We start from the raw sequence: 22,833 nt of genomic DNA, 5'->3' as shown, positions 1-22,833 counted from the left end.
ACTATAATTACAAGACAAAGAGGTAAAAAGAACATTTAGTCTGGAAATGGAGCCGAGATAACATTAAGAATGTGGCAATGAGACAAGTGGAGGATTCCCACTGATACAGGCAGGCTGTGCAAGATGCCCAGAGGCCAAGAGATAAACAACCCAAACAGCGAAAGTGACGGAAAAGACGGACTCCGCAGTAATTAGGAGAACCCTCTGGCTAGCTTCATCCAGTTGGTGTTATGGGTCACACAGATAACAGATACTATTCTTGTAAGTATTGCGGGGAAAAGAGATGGTATATAAATATCTTAAATACGTTTTGAATTGATTAAATGCAAATGCACACTTCCTGAAATTACTAGGAGCATAAACGTCTTTAGATTTTCTTATCGACTTAATTGTAAGAGTTGTAAAAGTTCTTGTTAGATAATATGACACTTGAGCGACCCCCTAAGTTAATTAAGTTTCCCTCTGCGGTGATGTCAAAGATCAGTATGATGAGGACAGGACTCATAAGACACTTGATCAGGGTGCACGGACCGAGCATAAATCCATTATCTACGTTTCAAATTAAGCCTGTAGCGTATCTGTACGAGCCTAATGGAGCATGAAGGACTGTCCTCTGCACGTCTCTACGCCGTGTCTGCGTCCCACCTGTGCTATGGAGTAATCAGAGGAGTTGGTGGCCTGCATGCCCTCGTTGCCGCTGATCCCGACTCCAACGTGAGCCGTCTGGATCATCCCCACGTCGTTGGCACCGTCGCCTATCGCCAGCGTGATCGCCTTCACGTGCTTCTTCACCATGTCCACGATCTCTGACTTCTGAAGCGGAGACACTCTGCGGCCACAATGAGAAGAGACGGAGAGATTCAGAAGACTGTATTGTACATTAGATTAACATACAATGAACTATAAATACAATTAATTATACATAACAAATTAGATGATGGTAATGGTGGCAGATTGTCCTCAGAAGGATCCTTGAAAAGGGGGCTTAAGTGTGTGTGTGTGGTCTAGCATTACTATACTTGTGGGGACCTACATCTGTTTACATAGTCACGTGTGGGGACTGGATTCCCTTATGGGGACAAATTGGAGGTCCCCATAAGGGAATCATTAATTTTAGGATGAAGACTTGGTTAGGGTAAGGGTAAAGTTAAGGGTAAGGGTAAGGGTTATGCATATGTTGATTATGGTTAAGGTTAGGATAAGTCTCCAGGAGATGCATGTAAGTCAATGTAATGTCCCCTGAAGTGATGTATACATGGTGTGTGTGTGTGTGTGTGTGTGTGTGTGTGTGTGTGTGTGTGTGTGTGTGTGTATTATAGGCATACACAGTACAAATACAAGAAGACTGTGAAAAATGGAAAACAAGAAACACATTTTGAAATAAAACGGGAAATAAAACAAAAATGGCAGCAATTAAGAGACGAAGAATAAAGCCTGAAAAGTGGGAAACTGTTGAAAGCGTAAAAAGAAAGATGGCAGGAACACACACACACACACACACACACACACACACACACACACACACACACACACACACACACACACACACACACACACACACACACACACACACACACACACACACACACACACACACACACACACACACACACACACACACACACACACACACACACACACACACACACCACACACACACACACACACACACACACACACACACACACACACACACACACACACACACACACACACACACACACACACACACACACACACACACACACACACACACACACTTCTCCCCAGAAATTAGGAAACAATGATTCCCTGTTCTGCTAATAAATCTCGCTGCGTTTCTATACGTGGTACAGCGGTGCGTTGTGTGTGTGAGTGTGTGTTCAGGGAGCTTCCAGTGGTACTCCACCCTCTTGACCTGTATCACTGATCCCTCTTTTCATGACCGGTTCTGTGTCTTCGGTGACAATGAGGGAGTCGGGGAGGCTGGATTACAGACGTCTCCCTCGGGGGGGGCTGAGAGACGACGGGGAGGTGTTGCATTCGCTGAAGTGCTGCGGGTAGGTGTTGCATTTTGTGGAGCCGTGTGTAACATCTGCAGACATATGAGAACGCACGGCTCCAACCCGTGGCCTCTGGTGTGGCGGTTTGCCGTTTGGAGGTTTAGGAAGGGATTTTCATCAATTATTACTTTCTTCAACCGGCTGCCATGGAATAAACTGTGAGAACATGAGCTGTTAATCACAGGGTCTTCCTCAGGATTTAATCTATTTTTTCAAACCACTTTAACCCTTACATGGTTTCTGCATCATATGGGATACAGCCATGTGACAGGCCGTGCCCATGTGTGAAATGGGCGTTATAACAGTGTAATGTGGGTCTAATAGCGGGGTATTGTAGGTGTAATAACGGTGTAACGTGGACGTAAAAGCAGAGGAATAGGGGGGTATTCATGTGAAATATGGGGTAAATAACAGCGTAATATGGGTGTAATTTAGGAAATACCAATCAATTCATGTTACATAATATTTATATGTGAATGCAAATATAAGGGTTAAGGATTTTCAGGACTAGAATTAAAGTGAAGTTTCTTTTGTTGCATTGTTGGAGGAGCTCAGGTCAGAAGAATTTCATTGCCATTTCTACACCGTAGCTTTGTGCATATGACAATACAACATTTTAATCTTTTGACCTTTAAAACAATACCACAAGTTCTATTTAGTAGCAATTCTGAATTTTTTATCGGATCCCCGCGCATTTTTGCAATGCTACCAAGACATTTATACAATCCTGTTTCCTTTATTTATGTGGTTGAAAGTGCAGCTTTGGATAAAAGCTATTTTCAAAGAGATATATATATATATATATACGTGAATTGGTCCATTTCTCCTTTCATAACATGCTTTGCTACCGTCTGTCACTCACATGAACACAGCTTAAGTGAGCCTTGTTCTTACTACCTGCACTGCGCTGTGAAATCACATATATCAACAAAGGAGGAGACATGTGATACTGGGAGTGGGGTTACACCTGTCTAATAAAGCAAGTTATATTTCCCACAGTACAGGACATGCAATTGTAGAGTCTTACAGTATGCGCAGTATGAGATAAACGTTAAAAGTGTCTATAAAATGAGGTATTTAATTCATAAATCTTAGGTCATGTTGAGTTACGGTAGGCTTACTGCATTTCTAGAGATTAGCATAAATCCAGGTGTTAAATATTTACATTACAATTCAGTGATTATAGTAATTATCTGAGCCTCAGTGATGTATTAGGTGATAGTGATAGTATCAACACGGGGCTTTTGTGTGGACAATACTTCAAAACGGTTCCTAAAAAGAGGAGTGTGTGTGTGTGTGTGTGTGTGTCTCTCTAGAGTATTGCATTAAATCCCTGCCATGTCCGTCCGTGTTCAGACAATTTTACAACAATCTAATAATGGGCAGCTGCATGTAGAGTCACATGCAAACAGAATGCAGCGAGGCGCTTTGATAAAGATATGGCAAAATCTAATTATGAGCAGATGTATTTTTTACACACACACACACACACACACACACACACACACACACACACACACACACACACACACACACACACACACACACACACACACACACACACACACACACACACACACACACACACACACACACACACACACACACACACACACACACACACACACACACACACACACCACACACACACACACACACACACACACACACACACACACACACACACACACACACACACACACACACACACACACACACACACACACACACACACACACACACACACGGCAGGAGCCAACAGGTCATAAAGACGGTCTCTCTTCTATGAATATGTAAGAAGGATCATGTGCCGGTCAAGCTGGAATCACAGAGCCGGGTGGTCTGCTTAGTATTCATACATAGGCGTGTGCGTAAACACACATTTACACACACACACACACACACACACTCACCCCCCCCCACGAGCCAACAGGGGAAAACCGCAGCAGATTTCTTGCAGAAGGATGGGATCAACCTCTGCTCTTTGTTGCTAAAGTGCGTGTGAGAGTGAGAGAGTGTGTGTCTGCCTGAGTGTCTTGGCCTCCGACCACAAATCTCTCTTTATCTCTCCGCTCTACCTTTGCTCTAAACACCGCTCGCAGAGTCTGGGAGTGTGTAAAGTGGCGTTGGAGAGATGAAAGGCTCCCAGTGCTCTTCACGGTGGAACTGAGCAGAAAATAAGCAGCCGCTAAATCCTCCTGTAAACAAGCGCACAGTGAAGTCAGGAAGCCAAGTGTACGAGTGCGCCCGAGACAAACACACAATCCCACATTTCGGAACAACACATACAGGAGGCGCGATCCTTTCAAGTCTTAAAGCCAACGCTCCTTACGGACAGGCTCCTTAGTACTAGTGTTATGGCACACTTACATTGGGAATCACCTACAGCGCTGGTTCCCAAAGTGCAGGTCGGGACCTCCCAAGGCATTGTGGGATGTCAAATACATTTAAATCTAACCTCAGGTACCCTAATGAAGATTAAGGATATTATATGTACATGTGAATACCTACAATTGCCTCTTTTGCACACGCTGGAAACATTGATGTTTGATCCCAGCATGAAGCAGTTCAACGTAAGGGAGGATGGAGGAAAGAGGAAAGGAAGCAAGTGGCTGTTCACAAGGCCTGAGAGACTGAGTCCGGATATGGCCTGGATATGTAAGGGAGTCAATTACTTCCCTTCTGGCCGCACACACGCGCACGATCACACACATACAAGCCGTGTGGAAAGTCTTTTGTTAAACATCACAGCTGGTGCCGGAGTGGAACATGACCAAAAAAGGGAACACGCAGTAAACATTCTATGAACAGAGTGCACTTTGTATGAATGGAAATGTACAGTATAATGACAATGTGTGTGTGTGTTGGTGCCCATTCCTGGGGTGCCACCCGTTAGCGAGTCATTGCTTTGGCATTTCCATGCAGTGTAGTGTGTCTCCTCCTGCTGTGCAGTGGAAAGGCTTTTATCGTACGCCTTCATGTGCCGACCATGTGCAACCAGCGACCCACACACACACACGCAGGTACACACACCAAACAAGGGTCTGCGTGACAACGACTTTGTATGTTTAAATACTGCATTGAAAGTTTTTAATTTGCTTGGAGCCGGCACAGTTTCTCTGCACAGAGGGGGTTTTCCACAGCATATAAATCCTCCTGTGTATCTCTAAATGTTGATCCAACAACTGGTGCCTGACCCTTTAATGGATTACAATTCCAGACTTCTGTCTAGACTTCCTGCAGACTCTATTTTTGTTTAGTTACAGGAAGGGGAAAGTGTAAAAAGGCCCCTTTAAAAGACCACTGAATTGTATATTTTGTGTGAACTCAGACTTCCAAAATGTGTGTGTGTACCCTGTGGATGACCAAAGCTTGCTCGTGTAAGTGAATCTCTGTGTGTGATGGATGCGTCTTCCCTACCGGCAGCAGATGACAGCCTTGCAGGACAACGCCAAGTCCAGGAAGGCCTGGCGCAGCTCAAAGGACAGAGCGTACTTCAGCGTCTGGCCGTCGATGATCAGCGCCAGCTCGTTCTCCTTCCCCAGAGAGTCGCCCAGGGACGAGCAGTGAGCGGTCAGCTTGGCTCGGGTCGCCTGCGAGGAGACAAAGAAACACAGAGGGGGGGGGGGGGGGGGGGTTGAGTTTTTCCTTTTCCTTGACCCTGAAAATGACTCAATCTGGCAACAAAGTGAGTGCATGTTCAGGTTCTGCAGATCCTGCGGCCTCGTAAAGCGGTGAAAGTACACATCAAAACACACACACATTTGTAGAAAAGGTCAGAATCACGGCGGGTAAATGGAAGACATATGCTCGTGCTTCCACAAGCTGCTTTCATCTGGGGCAAGAATTCGCTTCTGTCTACACTAAACAATGAAGAATGCCAGTATAAATTTCAGTTGTTTTTGACATTATCTCAACACGCCAACGCTTAAGAGACCCGAGGGCACGTTGAACCACCATCAACACACTACAGTGGGAGAACATATGCAAAGACACACACACAATAGGGGGAAACAGATAAATGTGCAGGTTTAATGTTGTGATGCGGTTAAATGCATCATTTATATCTGTGTGTGTGTGTGTGTGTGTGTGTGTGTGTGTGTGTGTGTGTGTGTGTGTGTGTGTGTAGATGCCAGCGTGCCTGCAGGGCAGTCGTTTGGGGGCAGTTTTGATGGAGCTCTTGATAATAGAGGAACACAGATTAATAGAGAAAATAAACTTCCCCCGGAGTTGTAATGAATTCCAGGTGGAGGAGCAGGCACGCTACAAGTTACCACACACACACACACACACACACCTGATTGCTGAAATTAAGATTTCCACGGCCTCAATGTTATGGAGCATTAAAATGGTTCAATATGTATCATCCCTGCCTTGTGTGGTCCAGATGATTCTCCAACAAGAAATACACTATTAGCTTTAAATAGGGGTCGTCATTAAACCTGGTAAAACAGTGGTTAACAGGACTTAGAAACATAAAGTCAGAGCTTAGATTTTAAGAGCTCTATACATTAAGGAGATCTCCAGGTGAATCCAGGTTAAAGCTACTCCAACAGATGTTCTATCCATCACATGTCAAACACTAGAAACAGCTCATCTGCCTGTCCAAAGGACGGCTTTGTTTGGGGCACATGTGGAATTCAGCTTAAACACATAATAAATAAGGACTGACGCAAAACTAAAGTTCCCCGTAACAGGAACCGTTTGTGGAAACAAAGCCAATCCAACTAAACACAAGGCCATCAGATACTCAAAGCAAAACACTCGGAGACATACAGCGACACACATTTGAAGATTTGAAGAATGTACACAGCGGGTTATTGGCGGCCGTCGGACCTGAGAGTCAGTGACCCGCAGAGAGACGACCCCTCCGTCTGCCCGTCAGCATGTGACACACACACACACACACACACACACACACACACACACACACACACACACACGAACAATGCGGCCTCTCTTCTTCTTGCCAAATAGCGATGCTCACATGCACACAAGTGTCCCTCCTCTCTTTCCCAACACAAAAAAAAAAGTTCCCTGCTCTTGTTTTCTCAGCCTGAGGCGGTGTGTTTTTCTTTGTACGCCGGAATTCCTGTTTGCATTCACCTTTTTCCCAAACAGGGGGAAAGGAAAACAAAAACATAATGAAGGGATTAAAGGAGATTACAGGTTGTCAGAGACCTGGAACTCAAAGTGTGTGTGTGTGTGTGTGTGTGTGTGTGATGTGCATGTGTTTTTACAGAGGAGAGAAACATGTGTGTGTTTGTATGTAAGTGCACAGGGGTTGTGTGTGGGTGTGTGTACATGTCGTGCAAGTGTTGGAGATGAGAATTTAACATAACTGCGTCCTGCTTGTCCTCACGTCATCACAGAGGAACACACACAGAAAGCCTCAGCAGCGTAATGCAAAGGAAACAGCAGGTAAGTGAAAGATTATTGTATAAAAACACAGCATGTGGGGCGGTTGGTGTTCAGTGGTGGAAGAAATACTCAGATCTAGTAGTTAAGTAAAAGTACAAGAGAGTAGGAATACTCAGTTACAAGTAAAAGTCCTGCATTCAGAATGTTAGTAAAGTAAAAGTACAAAAGTATTGGCATTAAAAAGTACCAAATCCAAAGTGGCCATATATTATATCACTGGACTATAACGAGTGATGCATTCAAGTGCGTTTCATATTAATGTTGCAGCTGTTAAAAAGGAATAGATAACATTACTTTGTATATTGCCCGATATCTCCATCCATAATAGTACGTTCAAATGTACTAGTGGATTTAATTGTTGTATTAATTTCTGATTCTGATTTCTGATTCTTGGGTGATAATGCATAAAAAGACACACACACACACACACACACACACACACACACACACACACACACACACACACACACACACACACACACACACACACACACACACACACACACACACACACACACACACACACACACACACACACACACACACACACCACACACACACACACACACCACACACACACACACACACACACACACCACACACACACACACACACACCACACACACACACACACACACACACACACCACACACACACACACACACACACACACACACACACACACACACACACTAATCCTCACGTGAATGCAGATATGTCAGCAGCCTAGCAGTGAGGTGCTAATGCAACACGGCGGCTTGTCACAGCAGGTCCAGTCAGAGCTTAAGATAACCTGGGATAAGAACCAGGCTAAGTCTGCAGGGAGCTGTAGCACATTCAAAAGGTAACTAAGGGACACTAGTTAAAGCAAACAGGCGGCCATTCACTGAAGTACAGCAAGTCCAGACCCAACAGCATCCTCCTGAGAAAGAGCAGGGTCTCAACATGAAATGAAACGGCTCGCAAAACGGTCCGCTACAATCAACACGTTCGCCGAGTAGAAAAAAGGAACTCCATTACTGTGTAACTTTTCTCTTTCTCACGCTACATTACCCGCTATTTCTGGAGACGTTAGGGGGGGGAAAATCGCTAAATTCTTTGATTGCACCGTTTGCAATAAGACAGAACTCATTACCGAGCGTTTTGGTGCCAGACTAAATGTTTATTTTTCATAAGCATCTGAGCTGAAAGAGGTCCACACACTTTGTAAAGCATGTCCACGGGCCCCTTCTGCGTGGACGTTTATCAGGTTTATATTTGGATCGCAAATGGGAAGGGCATGGAGGCGGTTTGAGATATCACAGGTCACACACACACACACACACACACACACACACACACACACACACACACACACACACACACACACCACACACACACACACACACACACACACACACATCACACACACACACACACACACACACACACACACACACACACACACACACACACACACACACACACACACACACACACCACACACACACACACACACACACACACACACACACACACACACACACACACACACACACACACACACACACACACACACACACACACACACACACACACACACACAAAATTGCAATTTGGCGGAGCATCAAAGCATGCCCTTCAGTATGTATATATATATGTGTGTGTGTGTGTGTGTGTGTGTGTGTGTGTGTGTGTGTGTGTGTGTGTGTGTGTGTGTGTGTGTGTGTGTAAAAAGATGATTAATGAGCAGAAGAGAGATGTTGTTTGTTTAAGAGTTGTACTGCGGGCAGCGAGACGGGAGAGAGGGATTGTGGGAAAGTTGGATGTAATGTATATTCAAAACTATCAAGATGATCAGGGTGATCATGTGCCACTGCATCTAGGGTAAACAGTGTGTGTGTGTGTGTGTGTGTGTGTGTGTGTGTGTGTGTGTGTGTGTGTGTGTGTGTGTGTGTGTGTGTGTGTGTGTGTGTGTGTGTGTGTGTGAGAGAGCCTGTTTCAGAGGCAAACCCTTGGGGTACTCAACTTTTCAAGGTTCACAAAAAGACTCCAGGGGCTGGCAACGAGACTAAAATAAAAGGGGGCGGGGCTCAGTGTGTGTGTGGCATGTGATGAAGGTGACAGATGGCGCTCGTCACAGCTTCAGTGGTCGCAAAGCGTTTACCCAGGAGGCATTGCTCACACGGTTTGTTTTGATGAGGAGGAGCACCAAAAGGAGATCGCGTTACTACTCACTCATCGTCTTCACATTTCCCCCTGTCTTTCCCACCCCCTCTTTCTTTGTCCATCCAGATCGTCTATCTCATACATGAAGTACAATAAACACTTCGATTCCCAAACACACTCCCGCGCTTACAGTAAGATAAACACACATGCATTTGTTGCTTGTTCCCGCTCTTCCTCTGGCTCACACATTCATTTTGTTCCTGCGTAGTTGCTTCCTGTGCATAGAGAGGGTGCTGACAGATGTGGAGGTAGCAGTGTGAAGGAGACATATAGTAGGGGGTGGAGGAGGGGGGGGGGAGTGCATCTGCTGCCAAAATTGGCAACTGCAAAATCCAACGCTGCAGCAGAAAGGAAGTGATACGGTGGGACTATTTTTTTGTTTTAAAACGAGGGCAAGAGGTCAAACTGGAGGTGAGATTTTGATAAGCAGCTTCTGTTTTCGCTCACACGTTCAGAACGGTCCCACTGACGTAAAGAAGCTGAGCCAGCGGCAGTTATTTTAAGTGTGAGATAAGTTTTGTGCTGAAGACAGTGTCGCTTTCATCCACGCCGACCAGCAGTCACCACCGGACTGTTTGAAGTCCTGCTGATTGACAGGCGTGACTGTGACACCACATGCATACATTTGAACATTTCTATTACATCCCTATGTCGGGATATACATCAAGTTATTAATGCGTTTATTAGGAGATATCTGACTGTCAGTGGGGCGGCATTACTGTGTTTTGTGATCACTTTGTATCAATAAAAGGCCATCTTATCCTATAATAGGAGGTGAATCAGCTTTCATTATTCCCATGTTTTAAATATGGGTTTGAATGCAGCAGTTTGTTTATTCTGTCTGGGGTTTGCTGCGTTGCATTTCCAGCCTCTTGAAGGCATGCGCCATGCATACTGTGTAGATCATGGACTTGTCACATGAAGAATTCCACTCATGACCCGTGGTTTATGTTTCATGTCAACCAGCTGTCTCTCTCAACTCTGCTGTCTCTGTGCACCATATAGAGCTGTGTCACAGTGTCAGTACAACTATTTCACAAAACGTCTCCGTGATAATGACCCTGAGATTTCAAAAGCTTGCTCAAGGACACATCAGCAGGATGCATGTTTGCCATTTCTGTGTACTGAGGCCAGCTGAAAAATGATTCCTGAGTGAACCGAGTTGTTTTGAGTTGCTGCTAAATGAGTATTAAACGGAACGTCTGCATTTTGCATAAGGACATTTTAAAGGGGCCCTATTTTAACTTTCAGGTTCATATTAGTACGTAGTGTCTCTACTGTGACATGTCTCCATGCTTTAATGTTCAAAAAGCTCTCCATTATTCTCCTACTACCCAGTCTGCTCTGATTGGATAGCTGGACGACTCCGTTGTGGGCTGGGAAAACACAATAAAGCATAATAGGGCCTCTTTAATAAACTCAGCCACTCACTCACTAAGCCCACCAGTTTTTTCTTTGTGTTTTCAGAGTATTTCTTTTTGGGACAGATTAGCGTCTATTGGTGAGTGACAGTGTACTCGGGTCGCCTGCTCTTATCACTAAGTAGTATTTGTTTGTACTGGAAGTCCCGTCTAAAAAAACAGCAACTCTCAACAAAGGCCTTCTTTGCTACAGTACACCCTGACTCATTACATGTCATTCACCTGTAGACATATTTCAAAGGAGATCGGTGAGACATTTTTTCTGGCATGTTGGTGCAGAAAAAGACTTAGAACCTCTTGTCTTAAGTGCTATTGGATCTATCTCCATGTATGTAGTAATCTCTGGGGAAGACTTTATCCAAGAAGATAAGTACAACATTTCCTCTGACTGCAATTAAAGCCTGTAGACAGGAATGTCAAATATGATAATAAAATCTTCCAAACCATATTAAGATTGATTCACTTAAAGAGTGCTAACTGTATTAGCTTTACCCTCTTGTACTTATAGCGTAGGCAGTTCTCAGGCTTAAGTTTCTATATTACCTTGACATTAAATGGTCACCCTGTGCGGCTCAGTTTACCCAGCGTCTAAGCGGCCTTGCATGCTGTCTGGCCCACTTTCAATCACGGGAATGCAAAATCCCATGTTTTCTTTGCTAGAACTTGGAATAACTGAGAAAACAAAACTATAATAGGTGTGAAGTGGTGCAATTACATTTAAATTCCTGACCAATATGAACATTTTCCCACAGGATTCCACAATGCTATCCATATATACACGTTTCTAAATATTGTGCTATGACTAAAAAAATCCCTCTTTGTGCCCACACACACACACACACACACACACACACACACACACACACACCCATAAACAGACACACCAGTACACACACACACAGTTCCGACGCTTAAACTTTACGAGGCATAATCTCCCCGGTCTTGCGTATAAACAAACTCTGTAAAAGTGAACACACTGGAATTGTGTGTGTGTGTGTGTACACATGTTGTGGGTCATGGAGTGTGTGAAAGTGAGACCGACACAGAGACACATGACAGGAATCAGGCCATTTAGGTTAAGCAATCACACATGAAACCTGCATGTAAAGAACATGGAACTCGGGATTGAATCTAATGTCAGAGCTCAGACATCACTGTAAATAGCAACAAGAAATAATGAACACTTGAACACACATTTAGCTAGAAATAGGTTACATAGAGCAGGGATTTTCAACCAAATTGTCAGATTTCACTTAATCTGTCGCAAAGAATGATGCCTTAATAAGACCCAACAGTTCCTTAAAGGTCATCTCCATACAAAACAACTGTCACTTCAAAACAAGACTATTATTTATCTTCAACTGTTATGAGAAGGTGTCAGAGATCTCAAAGCTAGCTGCTTCGGGTCTGAACTCGTGGCCAAATTCAGAGACTTGTCATTAAATGATCACAATATATATGATATTAGGCTACATGTGTCATTTAGTTATTTTATTTGGTTGTTGGTGTGATTATTTTAATATAAATAATGTACCACAGCTCAAAAAGACTGAGATAGAGAGACAGAGACTGTGTGTTGAAAGCCAGGCACTGTATGTGAATGTGGAAGAAGATGTGATGCTTCACTACTCGTCTCTTTTCATCTCCAGAGGGACACCAGAGACTTTAATTACCCGCACCTGTGAGCACACAAAGAGCCCCACCCACCAATCTGGCTGCGGACCACACCTTAGTTTCCACAGTAACCTGCTCAAAACCCTACTAACTCCTACCTGTACACACAACAAATCTCAATCCTGTACACAGAAATAATGTGTACTCACATCCAGAGAGTCCTCGTTGACGACGATGAGGGACATGCCGTGTGTAATCAGACGACAGGAGTAACCTGAGAGACGGATAGGTGGAGAATGGGGGGGAAGGGTGGCGGATTAGATTTAGTCAAAACCAAAACACAAGGGGGAGAAACTGGTCTCATGTTTGACTGGATTTACACAGCTATCTGACTCCATTCAGCCTCCGGACTGTCTTATCTCTATTGTAGTGTGTTATGCATACTTCGACTCCATCATGCAGCGATCAGCAAAACAAACCTCTGAATATCAGGTTTTGGAAGCAGTTTGATTATAAAAGGTGTGGGAGAAATGACAACGCAGTTCAGAGGGTGTCCAGACTCTTTTTTCTTTGTAGTTTCTGTGGACAAACTTGCACTGGCCCTTTTCACTTAGAGATTGGAGACATGTCTGGCATTTCACAGCCTACATAATGGCGGCTATTCTTCTCGCAGTGATTTAATTAACTCCACAATAAGAACAGTTTCCTCTACTGCAGGGACAAGGAGACTTCCAGTTAACAGCATCTCCACAGCTCTTACTTTCCAAGAAGTTGTGGCACGAACGTCTTTCCTTTGATTCACATTTTGTCCATTAGGGATTATTTTCTCACCGATGTTGATGGCGGTCTCCTGTTTGTCTCCGGTGAGGACCCAGATCTTTATGTCGGCCTTCATCAGAGTGGCGATGGTCTCGGGAACGCCGGCCTGCAGACGGTCCTCTATGGCCGTGGCACCCAGCAGCAGTAAGTTCTGTTGGTGGAAAAAGATAAGAACAAAGAGCTCATTTAAAAAAGGATAAGATATACTTTATTGATCCTGTGACTGACCAACTAACTGACTGACTGACTAACTCACTAACTGACAAACTAACTGGCTAACTGACTAACTAACTAACTGACTCACTGACTGACTCGCTAACTAACTAACTGACTGACTGACTCACTAACTGACTCACTAACTGACTGACTCACTAACTGACTCACTAACTGACTGACTCACTAACTGACTAACTGACTAACTGACTCACTAACTGACTGACTCACTAACTGACTGACTGACTCACTCACTAACTGACTGACTCACTAACTGACTGACTGACTCACTAACTGACTGACTCACTAACTGACTAACTAACTGACTGACTGACTGACTAACTGACTGACTAACTAACTGACTAACTGACTGACTAACTGACTAACTGACTGACTAACTGACTAACTGACTAACTGACTGACTAACTGACTAACTAACTGACTAACTGACTGACTAACTGACTAACTAACTGACTGACTGACTGACTAACTAACTGACTAACTAACTGACTAACTGACTAACTGACTGACTCACTAACTGACTGACTCACTAACTGACTGACTGACTCACTAACTGACTCACTAACTGACTCACTAACTGACTGACTAACTGACTAACTGACTCACTAACTGACTAACTGACTCACTGACTGACTCACTAACTGACTGACTAACTAACTGACTCACTAACTGACTGACTGACTAACTAACTGACTAACTAACTGACTGACTAACTGACTAACTGACTGACTAACTAACTAACTAACTGACTGACTGACTAACTAACTGACTAACTGACTAACTGACTAACTGACTAACTGACTGACTCACTAACTGACTAACTGACTAACTAACTGACTGACTGACTCACTAACTGACTAACTGACTCACTAACTGACTAACTGACTCACTAACTGACTAACTGACTGACTAACTCACTAACTGACTAACTGACTCACTAACTGACTAACTGACTTACTAACTGACTGACTCACTAACTGACTAACTGACTCACTAACTGACTCACTGACTCACTAACTGACTCACTAACTAACTGACTGACTGACTCACTAACTGACTAACTGACTGACTGACTAACTAACTGACTAACTAACTGACTGACTGACTAACTAACTGACTGACTGACTGACTGACTGACTAACTGACTAACTAACTAACTAACTGACTGACTAACTGACTCACTAACTGACTAACTAACTGACTGACTGTCAGTTAGTGAGTCAGTCAAACTAACTGACTAAATGACTCACTGACTAACAAACTAATTGACTAACTGACAAACTAACTAACTGACTGACTCACTAAGGGTGGGAGGGAAAACACATTTTTGACCGTTGGTGCTCATCCTAATTTTCGGCCTTGATGTAACAATATTCATATTTAAGTAAATGTAACACCCTTTTCACCCCGGTTACACTTTTCATTAGCCCTGTACGATGGGCGCTGTAAGTGATGAAAATGGGGGATGTTGGCTTATCTGGCGCCCGCAGCTCACAGCCAAAGTGCTAGTGAGCATTGGAGCGAGATACCTGCGCTGTTGTTATTACGGTACGTCCACACAGCAGCTTCAGAAGCAACTTCCACCGCTTCCAACGCTTCTCTGCCCATTGACTTTGAATGGGGAGGACGTCACTTTGCCTCGCTTTTCCCCAAACTGCATTGTGGGGGAGCGAAGCGAAGATTTCCAGGATCTCCAGGATTCAAAAGTTGAGCAATGTTCAACTTTTGAAGCTGAGCTGGAAGCACCAGCCAATCAAACACGTTTATACAAATCTGACAGTAGAAGCGCTAGCCAATCAAACCGCGTGTAAGCAGGGAGAACCAGACCGCAGTTCATTTCCTGATATTCCAAACGAGAAATTACGGTAGCAAATCACCCGGTTCTTTACGACCAGAACTATTAACGGGATACAAACCGGAGGAACCAGGCATGAAGGGAGGTGGCAGAGACAGTGGGGGAAACTGGTAGCTTTTCGCCTGTTTGGGGAGTTTATATATATATATATTGCTCGCATAAAATCCCCGGGGTTTTTTGCTTTGTATGTCGGGGGCGGGAGATTCATGTGATTGGTTGTTGGTCGCATTGCTCGCAAAAAATCCCCAAGCTGTCAGACACGCCCAGCTCCAAGATTTTCAAGATTTTTGAAAAGCTGCTGTGTGGACGTACCGTTAGAATCTGGTGCTAGCTGCTAACAGATATAAGAAGAAGATGTTTTTACAATAAAAGGTAGAGGGGAGCTCTCTCCAGTCAGACTGAGAGGCTGATAACTACAGCTCAGTGAGGTAAAGGACTCCGAGTGTTTAGATAGTTCACTTTAGTCTAAGTTATCTCAGTGGGTCTCAAACGTTTTGATCAAAATGTATGTAAACACATATTTCCAAGGCACTCCTTTATAATTATTGGGATAAATAAAAACAGGTTTGAAATCCTTTCAATGTATACTATAGGACAGTAAACCAAAAATATCGTTTAAAACTGGAGATAAAAAAAAAAAGCATAAATAAATAAATGTTAACTAGGTAAAATAAGATATGAATGACAACAAAAAAATAAATAAGTTACATTTATTTGTTATTGGCTATGGTAGGTTATTGGTTATGTTCACATACTTATTTGATTATTAAAATGTTAACTAGGGATGGGTACCGAGCCCCGGTATTAAACGGGCTCGGGAGCTGAATTATTAAAGACCGTGGTACCGTTAAGCTCCGACGTTAGCGGTCTTTTTATCGGTACTGGAGACATGTAAAAAATATATGTCATGTGTATTATTGCTACACAAACATTATATTGCAGTTTTAGTGTTGCCAACTCCGTTTCTAACATGCAAAAAGACTGCAAAATGCGTCGCCAGCTAAAATCTTGCCTAGGGCAGTAAATTGTCTAGAGCCGGCCCTGGTCACAGCAGCACTTAGAAAAGACATTGCACATGAATTAAAAGTAAAGCTGTGAGTTTCTCTCTATTTTGATAGAGGCTAAAAATGGCACAGAATAAGTGAGTTAAAATAAATCATATTTAGGATTTGTCCCGGTATGCGAGGGCTCATCATTCATATCTAGTTAGAGGGCGAGCACCATGCCAGCGAGTTCGGTTGGTACAGCAGCTCTGTACCAGCTGTGTCTTTGTGCCAAGAAGTAACCCATTACCTACCCCCCCCCCCCCCCCTACTTTAATTTGTTCAGCATTTAAATGCATGTGTACCCTCATTAGACACACTCGGACGCTCACACAGACACACAAGTTAACACTGCAGTGTTGTTGACTTCAGCTTTATGGGGCTTTTGGCAGCCTGGTGCAGGTAATTACCCTTGTGGTCTCCCAGTCTGAGCCCCCACCCCCCCCTCCTCCTGCTTCCTCTTTTCTTCCCTCTTCACTTACTTCTCTCACCTAGACCCTTAACTCTAAATCCTGGGTTTTACCACCTATAAGTACAACCTCAGAAAAACCCTATTGTCCTGAAACATCTGTATTATTTGTTGTCACGTATTCCCCACTTAGTGCTATATTTCTTGTAAACAAGATACATACGTCAATACAAGATGACCAGTAAATAAACACCAGCATCTGTCTTTGCAATCTGCTTTCAAGTCAATATACTTAATACTTAGGGACATCTAATTGTGTATTGCAATGTACAGATTAGTAAGGAATGAGTATCATGTTTCTATCAGTGTAGGAATCAATGGAGCCACTCTGCCCCCTGCTGGACAACATCAGGGTCTATGCAGGAGTCCTGAAGTCAAATGTAAAACCTTTTAAGACCCTTTCCATACATTTTAAGACCTCATCGCCACTTTGAGTTTTAACCGATTACATTGGCGACACACTTTACCTCACATTTACTATATACAGTATTGATTGTGCTTCCTCCTTATCTTCCAACCATTTGGACGCAAACTTGCATTTCCCCATAACGATCTTTAAGCAGTGAGCGCGCGATGTCCTGTTCAGATGACGTCAAACGGGATTCCATAAATAAACTACACAGAATGACACTACACACCTACGCAATGATTACATTCAGGCAGACTGTGGAACACAACCTCTTTGGACCATTTATATACTTATTGAAAACAAGCTACAAAATGTAATGCCTTGGAAAATGCCATTTAATAGGCTTAATTTTCGCTAAATAGATTTATCAACTTTTAATACTTTTTAAGACCCTGCGGACAACCTGAACATGAAGTGTGTGTTTGAGAATATTCTGGTCTCTCAACGTCGTGTTTACCTTTTCCAGTAGTTCGTAACACTCCTCTAGTTTCTGAGCTCGGTCTTTCAGCACCGTGCTGATGATAGTGTATTCTTTCAGCCACTCCTGGTAAGCCTCTTCCTCCAGGTCCACATAGGCGAAGCACAGAGTCCTCAGACCTGGACGGACGGGACGAGGACAACATGATCAGTGAGTGTGAACATGGAGAATACAACATGTTTCTAACTCAATTGAAACAGGAAAGATTGTGTAATTTAAAGGTGGGGTAGGTAATTCACTTCAGAAACACTTGGTGTTATATTCCATGGAATGCTCTTAACGTCCCGATAGCAATGAATACATTAAATGCTTTGACAATAAATACATTAAAAAATGTCATCTGTGGAAGCTGCGGCGCTGTGAAAAGCACGACCAATCATCTGAGCCGGCCCGGCTAAAGTAACTGGACGGCCTACCTGCCTGTCAGCCTTCCATCTGTGCACAGACTGATCTCGTGCCCTCATTGGTCATGTGCGCGTTCGTGTGTGTTGGAGGAGGGGCTCTGTGAGGAAGTCTGAAGGAAGGGGCATGTTTTTTTCGGTTGCGTATTTCAAATTCTAGCGCACTCGAGCTGGTTTCTCCGTTCTTACCTACCCTACCTTTCACCAAAGGTGGGTTTAAGTAATGTCAAGTTTTGAGATTTGGAAGAAATAAGATCAGTTTGAAGACCAGGGATGGGATGATATAAGATTGCATCGCAGATGTTATGACTACTTTCTCCCACTCTCCAACTTGTCTTACCTTCCGTAGCAAACTCTTCCAGATGAGCCATAGTTAACTCTTTGTACTGGGATGCTTCAGTCAGACGCTCAAAAATGACATTATCCTGCAAAGACAAAACGCATTAATAAAAACAACATTTTTAAGACATTTAAAAACGGCTTTATTAAATGTTTAAAAGGAGATAACACACAGCTCCTTTGCAGTACAGCCTCAGCCTCCCGGTGGGGGTCCGGACCACCACAGACATGCGTTTGCGGTTACTGTGAAGGAAGCAGTGGCTTTAGAATCGAAACACAGAACAGTCTCACAGAGTCATTTATTGACATATTATTACCTGGAGAACTCGAGCACGTTCAGCAGCTCATAGCTCATCTCCTTTCCTCTCTGGAATAAACAACAAAGGGTCAGCTCTGGTGAGAAGCCGCTCATCCTGCACTGAAACACACAGACACACACAGACACACACTCACAGCCTCGATGATGACTGAACGCGGGGTTCTTGCTGTGAAGACGAAGCCCTGTCCTTTGGCTCCTTTGACCAGCGCTCCTTCATCTGGAGAAGACGCCTGGTAAATGATCCCGTTTTCCTCCCTCTCTGGGACCACCGTGTGGCACACGGCCATCACCGTCAGGAACTCACAGATCTGAGGGGACGTGGGCTGAACACACAAACAGAGCGGACATAAGCATCCTCTCGTCTCTTTTGGGCAGGATAGATTTAATTTAAACGGGCCCGATTATGCTTTTTGGAATTGTCCCTCTTGTGGAGTCTATTTTTATATAACATTACAAGACTGATTCTTATTATTACATTATATGCTTAGTGTGCTCATGAGATTGCTATGACTATAGAATAAATAGACACAATCACTAATCCCAGGTTCTGATGGGTTCGAGACCAACAAGGGGAATAGTCAGAAGAAAGTTTTAGCTTGCAATAGAAAGTAGCAGAAGCCAGATGCAGGCACTGTAGGAACAAGGAGTTATTGAGGCTATGGCCTTGGCCGCCTGGGTTAGCTCCGCGCCCACGCATAGCTGGGAATCAGTATAACCAAGATTACACTTTTCTGTAGAAGCTTCCTCAAAACAAATTAGTATGATGGTGCCAGAGTAGGGAGGGACTTCCACAGGCCGGCCGAATGCTGATTGGAGGATCGTGTTGCCAAGAGACTCTATCTGAGTCTGCACTCCAACCAAAGAGAACCAGGTCTAAACCGCGGTATCTCTTCAGCTAGTCTTGACCAATCATAAATGTACGGGCAACGCCCTGTGTAATAAAATGTATTGTCGCACGAGGTTCGAGGCTCTTGACGGATTTGGTGGTTACAGATTACAGCTTTGCTGCCTGTGACGAGTCCTTGGCCAAGTGAATATATCTTTTGCTCTCTTTACAATAAATAGTTAAACTTAGAAGTTGTCTGTCTTGTAGTGTGTTTTATAGGTTTATGTAAATGATCTGCAAAGGCTAAAATCCCAAAGTTCCCTCCCAAGGAAAGCCTCCATTAGACTCCTTTGTTTTCTTCTGGAAAATAGTGACATCAGTATCTAACAGTTGCGTTCCTATTGGCTAGCGCTCCAACACATTGTACGTTATAGAGAGGCCAAGTCCATCCCTTTCCGGTGACCACCATGGGACTTTATTTCTGAAAAATTATGTATTGAAGTCAATGGAGAGAGAAAACGTATATTTCGATCCCGTTTGAATTGTGCCACGAGTTACGCATATGATGTTTGTCAATTTAAAAGATAATTTCCACATCAAAAAACTCACAGTTTGTCGTAAAACTGTTGAAATATAAGACTATGAAAAATACGCAACTAGAAAGACTACAAATCTCAGAGTCCCGGTCCCGCATGCTGGCTCTGGAACCGACTAACTCCCCTTGTGTGTCCACAGCTCTCAACGCGCCCAGACTTATAGTGATTTTCACCTCGTTTAATACTTTCCGCCTCGTTCTGAAAGAAAGGAGTGAAATGTTTCAACGTGACGGCCGTCTTGGTGTGTGGTGCGAGGCGGGAGTTGTAGTTCATTGAGCGTTTCACACGAAAAAAAGTGTTACTTCACAGTTTTAATTCACATTTTTATTTTTTTGACTTGCAGAATTATCTTTTAGATTGACAAACCTCTATGTGTAATTCGTGGCACAATTCAAACGGGATCGAAAGACAATCTTTCTCTCTCCATTGACTTCAATACATAACTTTTCCGAATTAAGGTCCCATGGAGCTCCCCCGGAAAGGGAGGGACTTCGCCTCTCTATAGGCTAAGGAGCGGGACATCAAATGAACATATTAGGGCCTCTTTAAATAAAAACATGTTAGGAAAGCTCGGGACACACTTACATGAGTCTCGATGTTTTGGACTAGAGTTGGGTCGTCGAACTCTGTAGAGTTATTGGGGCTGGCCGGCAGAGTGCTGTTGAAGAAAAATACATTTATGGCCAAATAATGTCTAATACTGAGAATAAAAGAATATGTTCGGCACTCGAATAGCACTCCAGGCCATGATAGGTGAGATTTTAGTGATCATAGCGCATTTATTTAACACAAAGTCTGACATGATGCGGAACGTCAGGAAGCCAGATGAGCCGATCAGAGGAAACTCACCTGAAGTCATCCATTGAACGATCACAGTCAAGGTCAGGGAAGTGGCTGCAGTGATGGATGAGGGTGTGTTGGGAAAGGAATCAATCAGTTGATGATTTGATTAGTTCAATACAATTATAAACAGCTGATGTTTTAATACAAGTTAGTCCGAGACATGATGTGGGATAAAAATAGAGATTTAAAGGAGGTTATTTGCATTAGGTGGCATTCTAAGCTTTAAATATAGATAAAGAAGAAATAGATTATTTACAAGAAAACAAAAGAGAGACGACTGACCCATATGTGAGTCCTGCAATGGTACACTTCTTAAAGTGCATGATGTTACAGGTCAGAGTCCCCGTCTTGTCGGAGAAGAGATACTTCACCTGGAACAGAACATGGAGAAGTACTTAGCACCTATTTTCAATCTTAAAGTGAGTCATTGTGACGAAGACTGACCTGTCCTAGTTCCTCATTCAGATTGGACGTTCGAGCCATGGCTGGTGTGTCTGTTTCTGCGTAATACATCTCCATGTCCTGAGGGGGGGGGGGGGGGGGGGAAATAGCAGCTAAGTATTAAAAACAAAAATGGATGCAGAAAAAACAATGATATCTACTTTGAATTAGGGATGTATAGCATCTGTGGTCTTCCAGTGTCAATTTTATAAATTCATTCAACATGTTTGCCTTTTATTCACCATAAAATGTGGTTTGATTCTGTAAAAATGTGTTCTTTTAACTGTAAATTTGTTTGGTAATAAGTCAGAATGAATTTGGCTTTAAATGTGAAACACAGATAAGTTATCATTTATACGATATGCTTTCAAACTGGGAGGACCACACACACACACACACACACACACACACACACACACACACACACACACACACACACACACACACACACACACACACACACACACACACACACACACACACACACACACACACACACACACACACACACACACACACACACACACACACACACACACACACACACACACACACACACACACACACACACACACACACACACACACACACACACACACACACACACACACACACACACACACACACACACACACACACACACACACACACACACACACACAACACACACACACACACACACACACACACACACACACACACACACACACACACACACACACACACACACAGTACCCAGTTGATGAAGAGCGCCTGTGTGAACTTGACGACCTCCAGAGTGACCAGCAGGCTGATGGGGATCAGGTTGTTGTACAGGATGATGAAGGTCAGCAGGTTGTATGCAAAGTTAGTGGAGATGTCGTCTGTAATTATAATCAAAACATATCATATGTATTATTCTAAAATGGGCCAATTTGAAGACATTTTTACTTTTACCTTTGGGACTTTAAGTATATTCTGATGCTAATACTTTTGTACTGTTACTTGAATAACATTTTGAATGCTGTAGTGGGAATGTATTTATCCAATGTGGATAGAGAATCAAACCATTCAGC

At 43.5% G+C, this 22,833-nt stretch overlaps 1 protein-coding gene across 1 annotated transcript in view; it reads right to left on the bottom strand.

The window, feature by feature from the left end:
• atp8a2 (ATPase phospholipid transporting 8A2) overlaps positions 1-22,833 on the bottom strand; it is a 56,305-nt gene that overhangs the window by 13,006 nt on the left and 20,466 nt on the right. Inside the window, exons 13-26 of the mRNA XM_034108483.2 lie at positions 22,514-22,641; positions 21,782-21,859; positions 21,620-21,708; positions 21,344-21,388; positions 21,080-21,152; positions 19,207-19,395; positions 19,071-19,120; positions 18,927-18,996; positions 18,755-18,839; positions 17,993-18,132; positions 13,538-13,676; positions 12,916-12,980; positions 5,463-5,635; positions 646-829 (exon numbers count right to left, since the gene is read on the bottom strand). Of these exons, the coding sequence (XP_033964374.1) occupies positions 646-829; positions 5,463-5,635; positions 12,916-12,980; positions 13,538-13,676; positions 17,993-18,132; positions 18,755-18,839; positions 18,927-18,996; positions 19,071-19,120; positions 19,207-19,395; positions 21,080-21,152; positions 21,344-21,388; positions 21,620-21,708; positions 21,782-21,859; positions 22,514-22,641 (1,508 nt within the window). The remainder of the gene's footprint in view (positions 1-645; positions 830-5,462; positions 5,636-12,915; positions 12,981-13,537; positions 13,677-17,992; positions 18,133-18,754; positions 18,840-18,926; positions 18,997-19,070; positions 19,121-19,206; positions 19,396-21,079; positions 21,153-21,343; positions 21,389-21,619; positions 21,709-21,781; positions 21,860-22,513; positions 22,642-22,833) is intronic.

Source organism: Pseudochaenichthys georgianus, chromosome 20 (assembly GCF_902827115.2).
Source record: "Pseudochaenichthys georgianus chromosome 20, fPseGeo1.2, whole genome shotgun sequence".
Taxonomy (NCBI): domain Eukaryota; kingdom Metazoa; phylum Chordata; class Actinopteri; order Perciformes; family Channichthyidae; genus Pseudochaenichthys; species Pseudochaenichthys georgianus.
The sequence above is the reverse complement of the archived record's forward strand: the minus strand, read 5'-3'. Positions and strand labels throughout refer to the sequence as shown.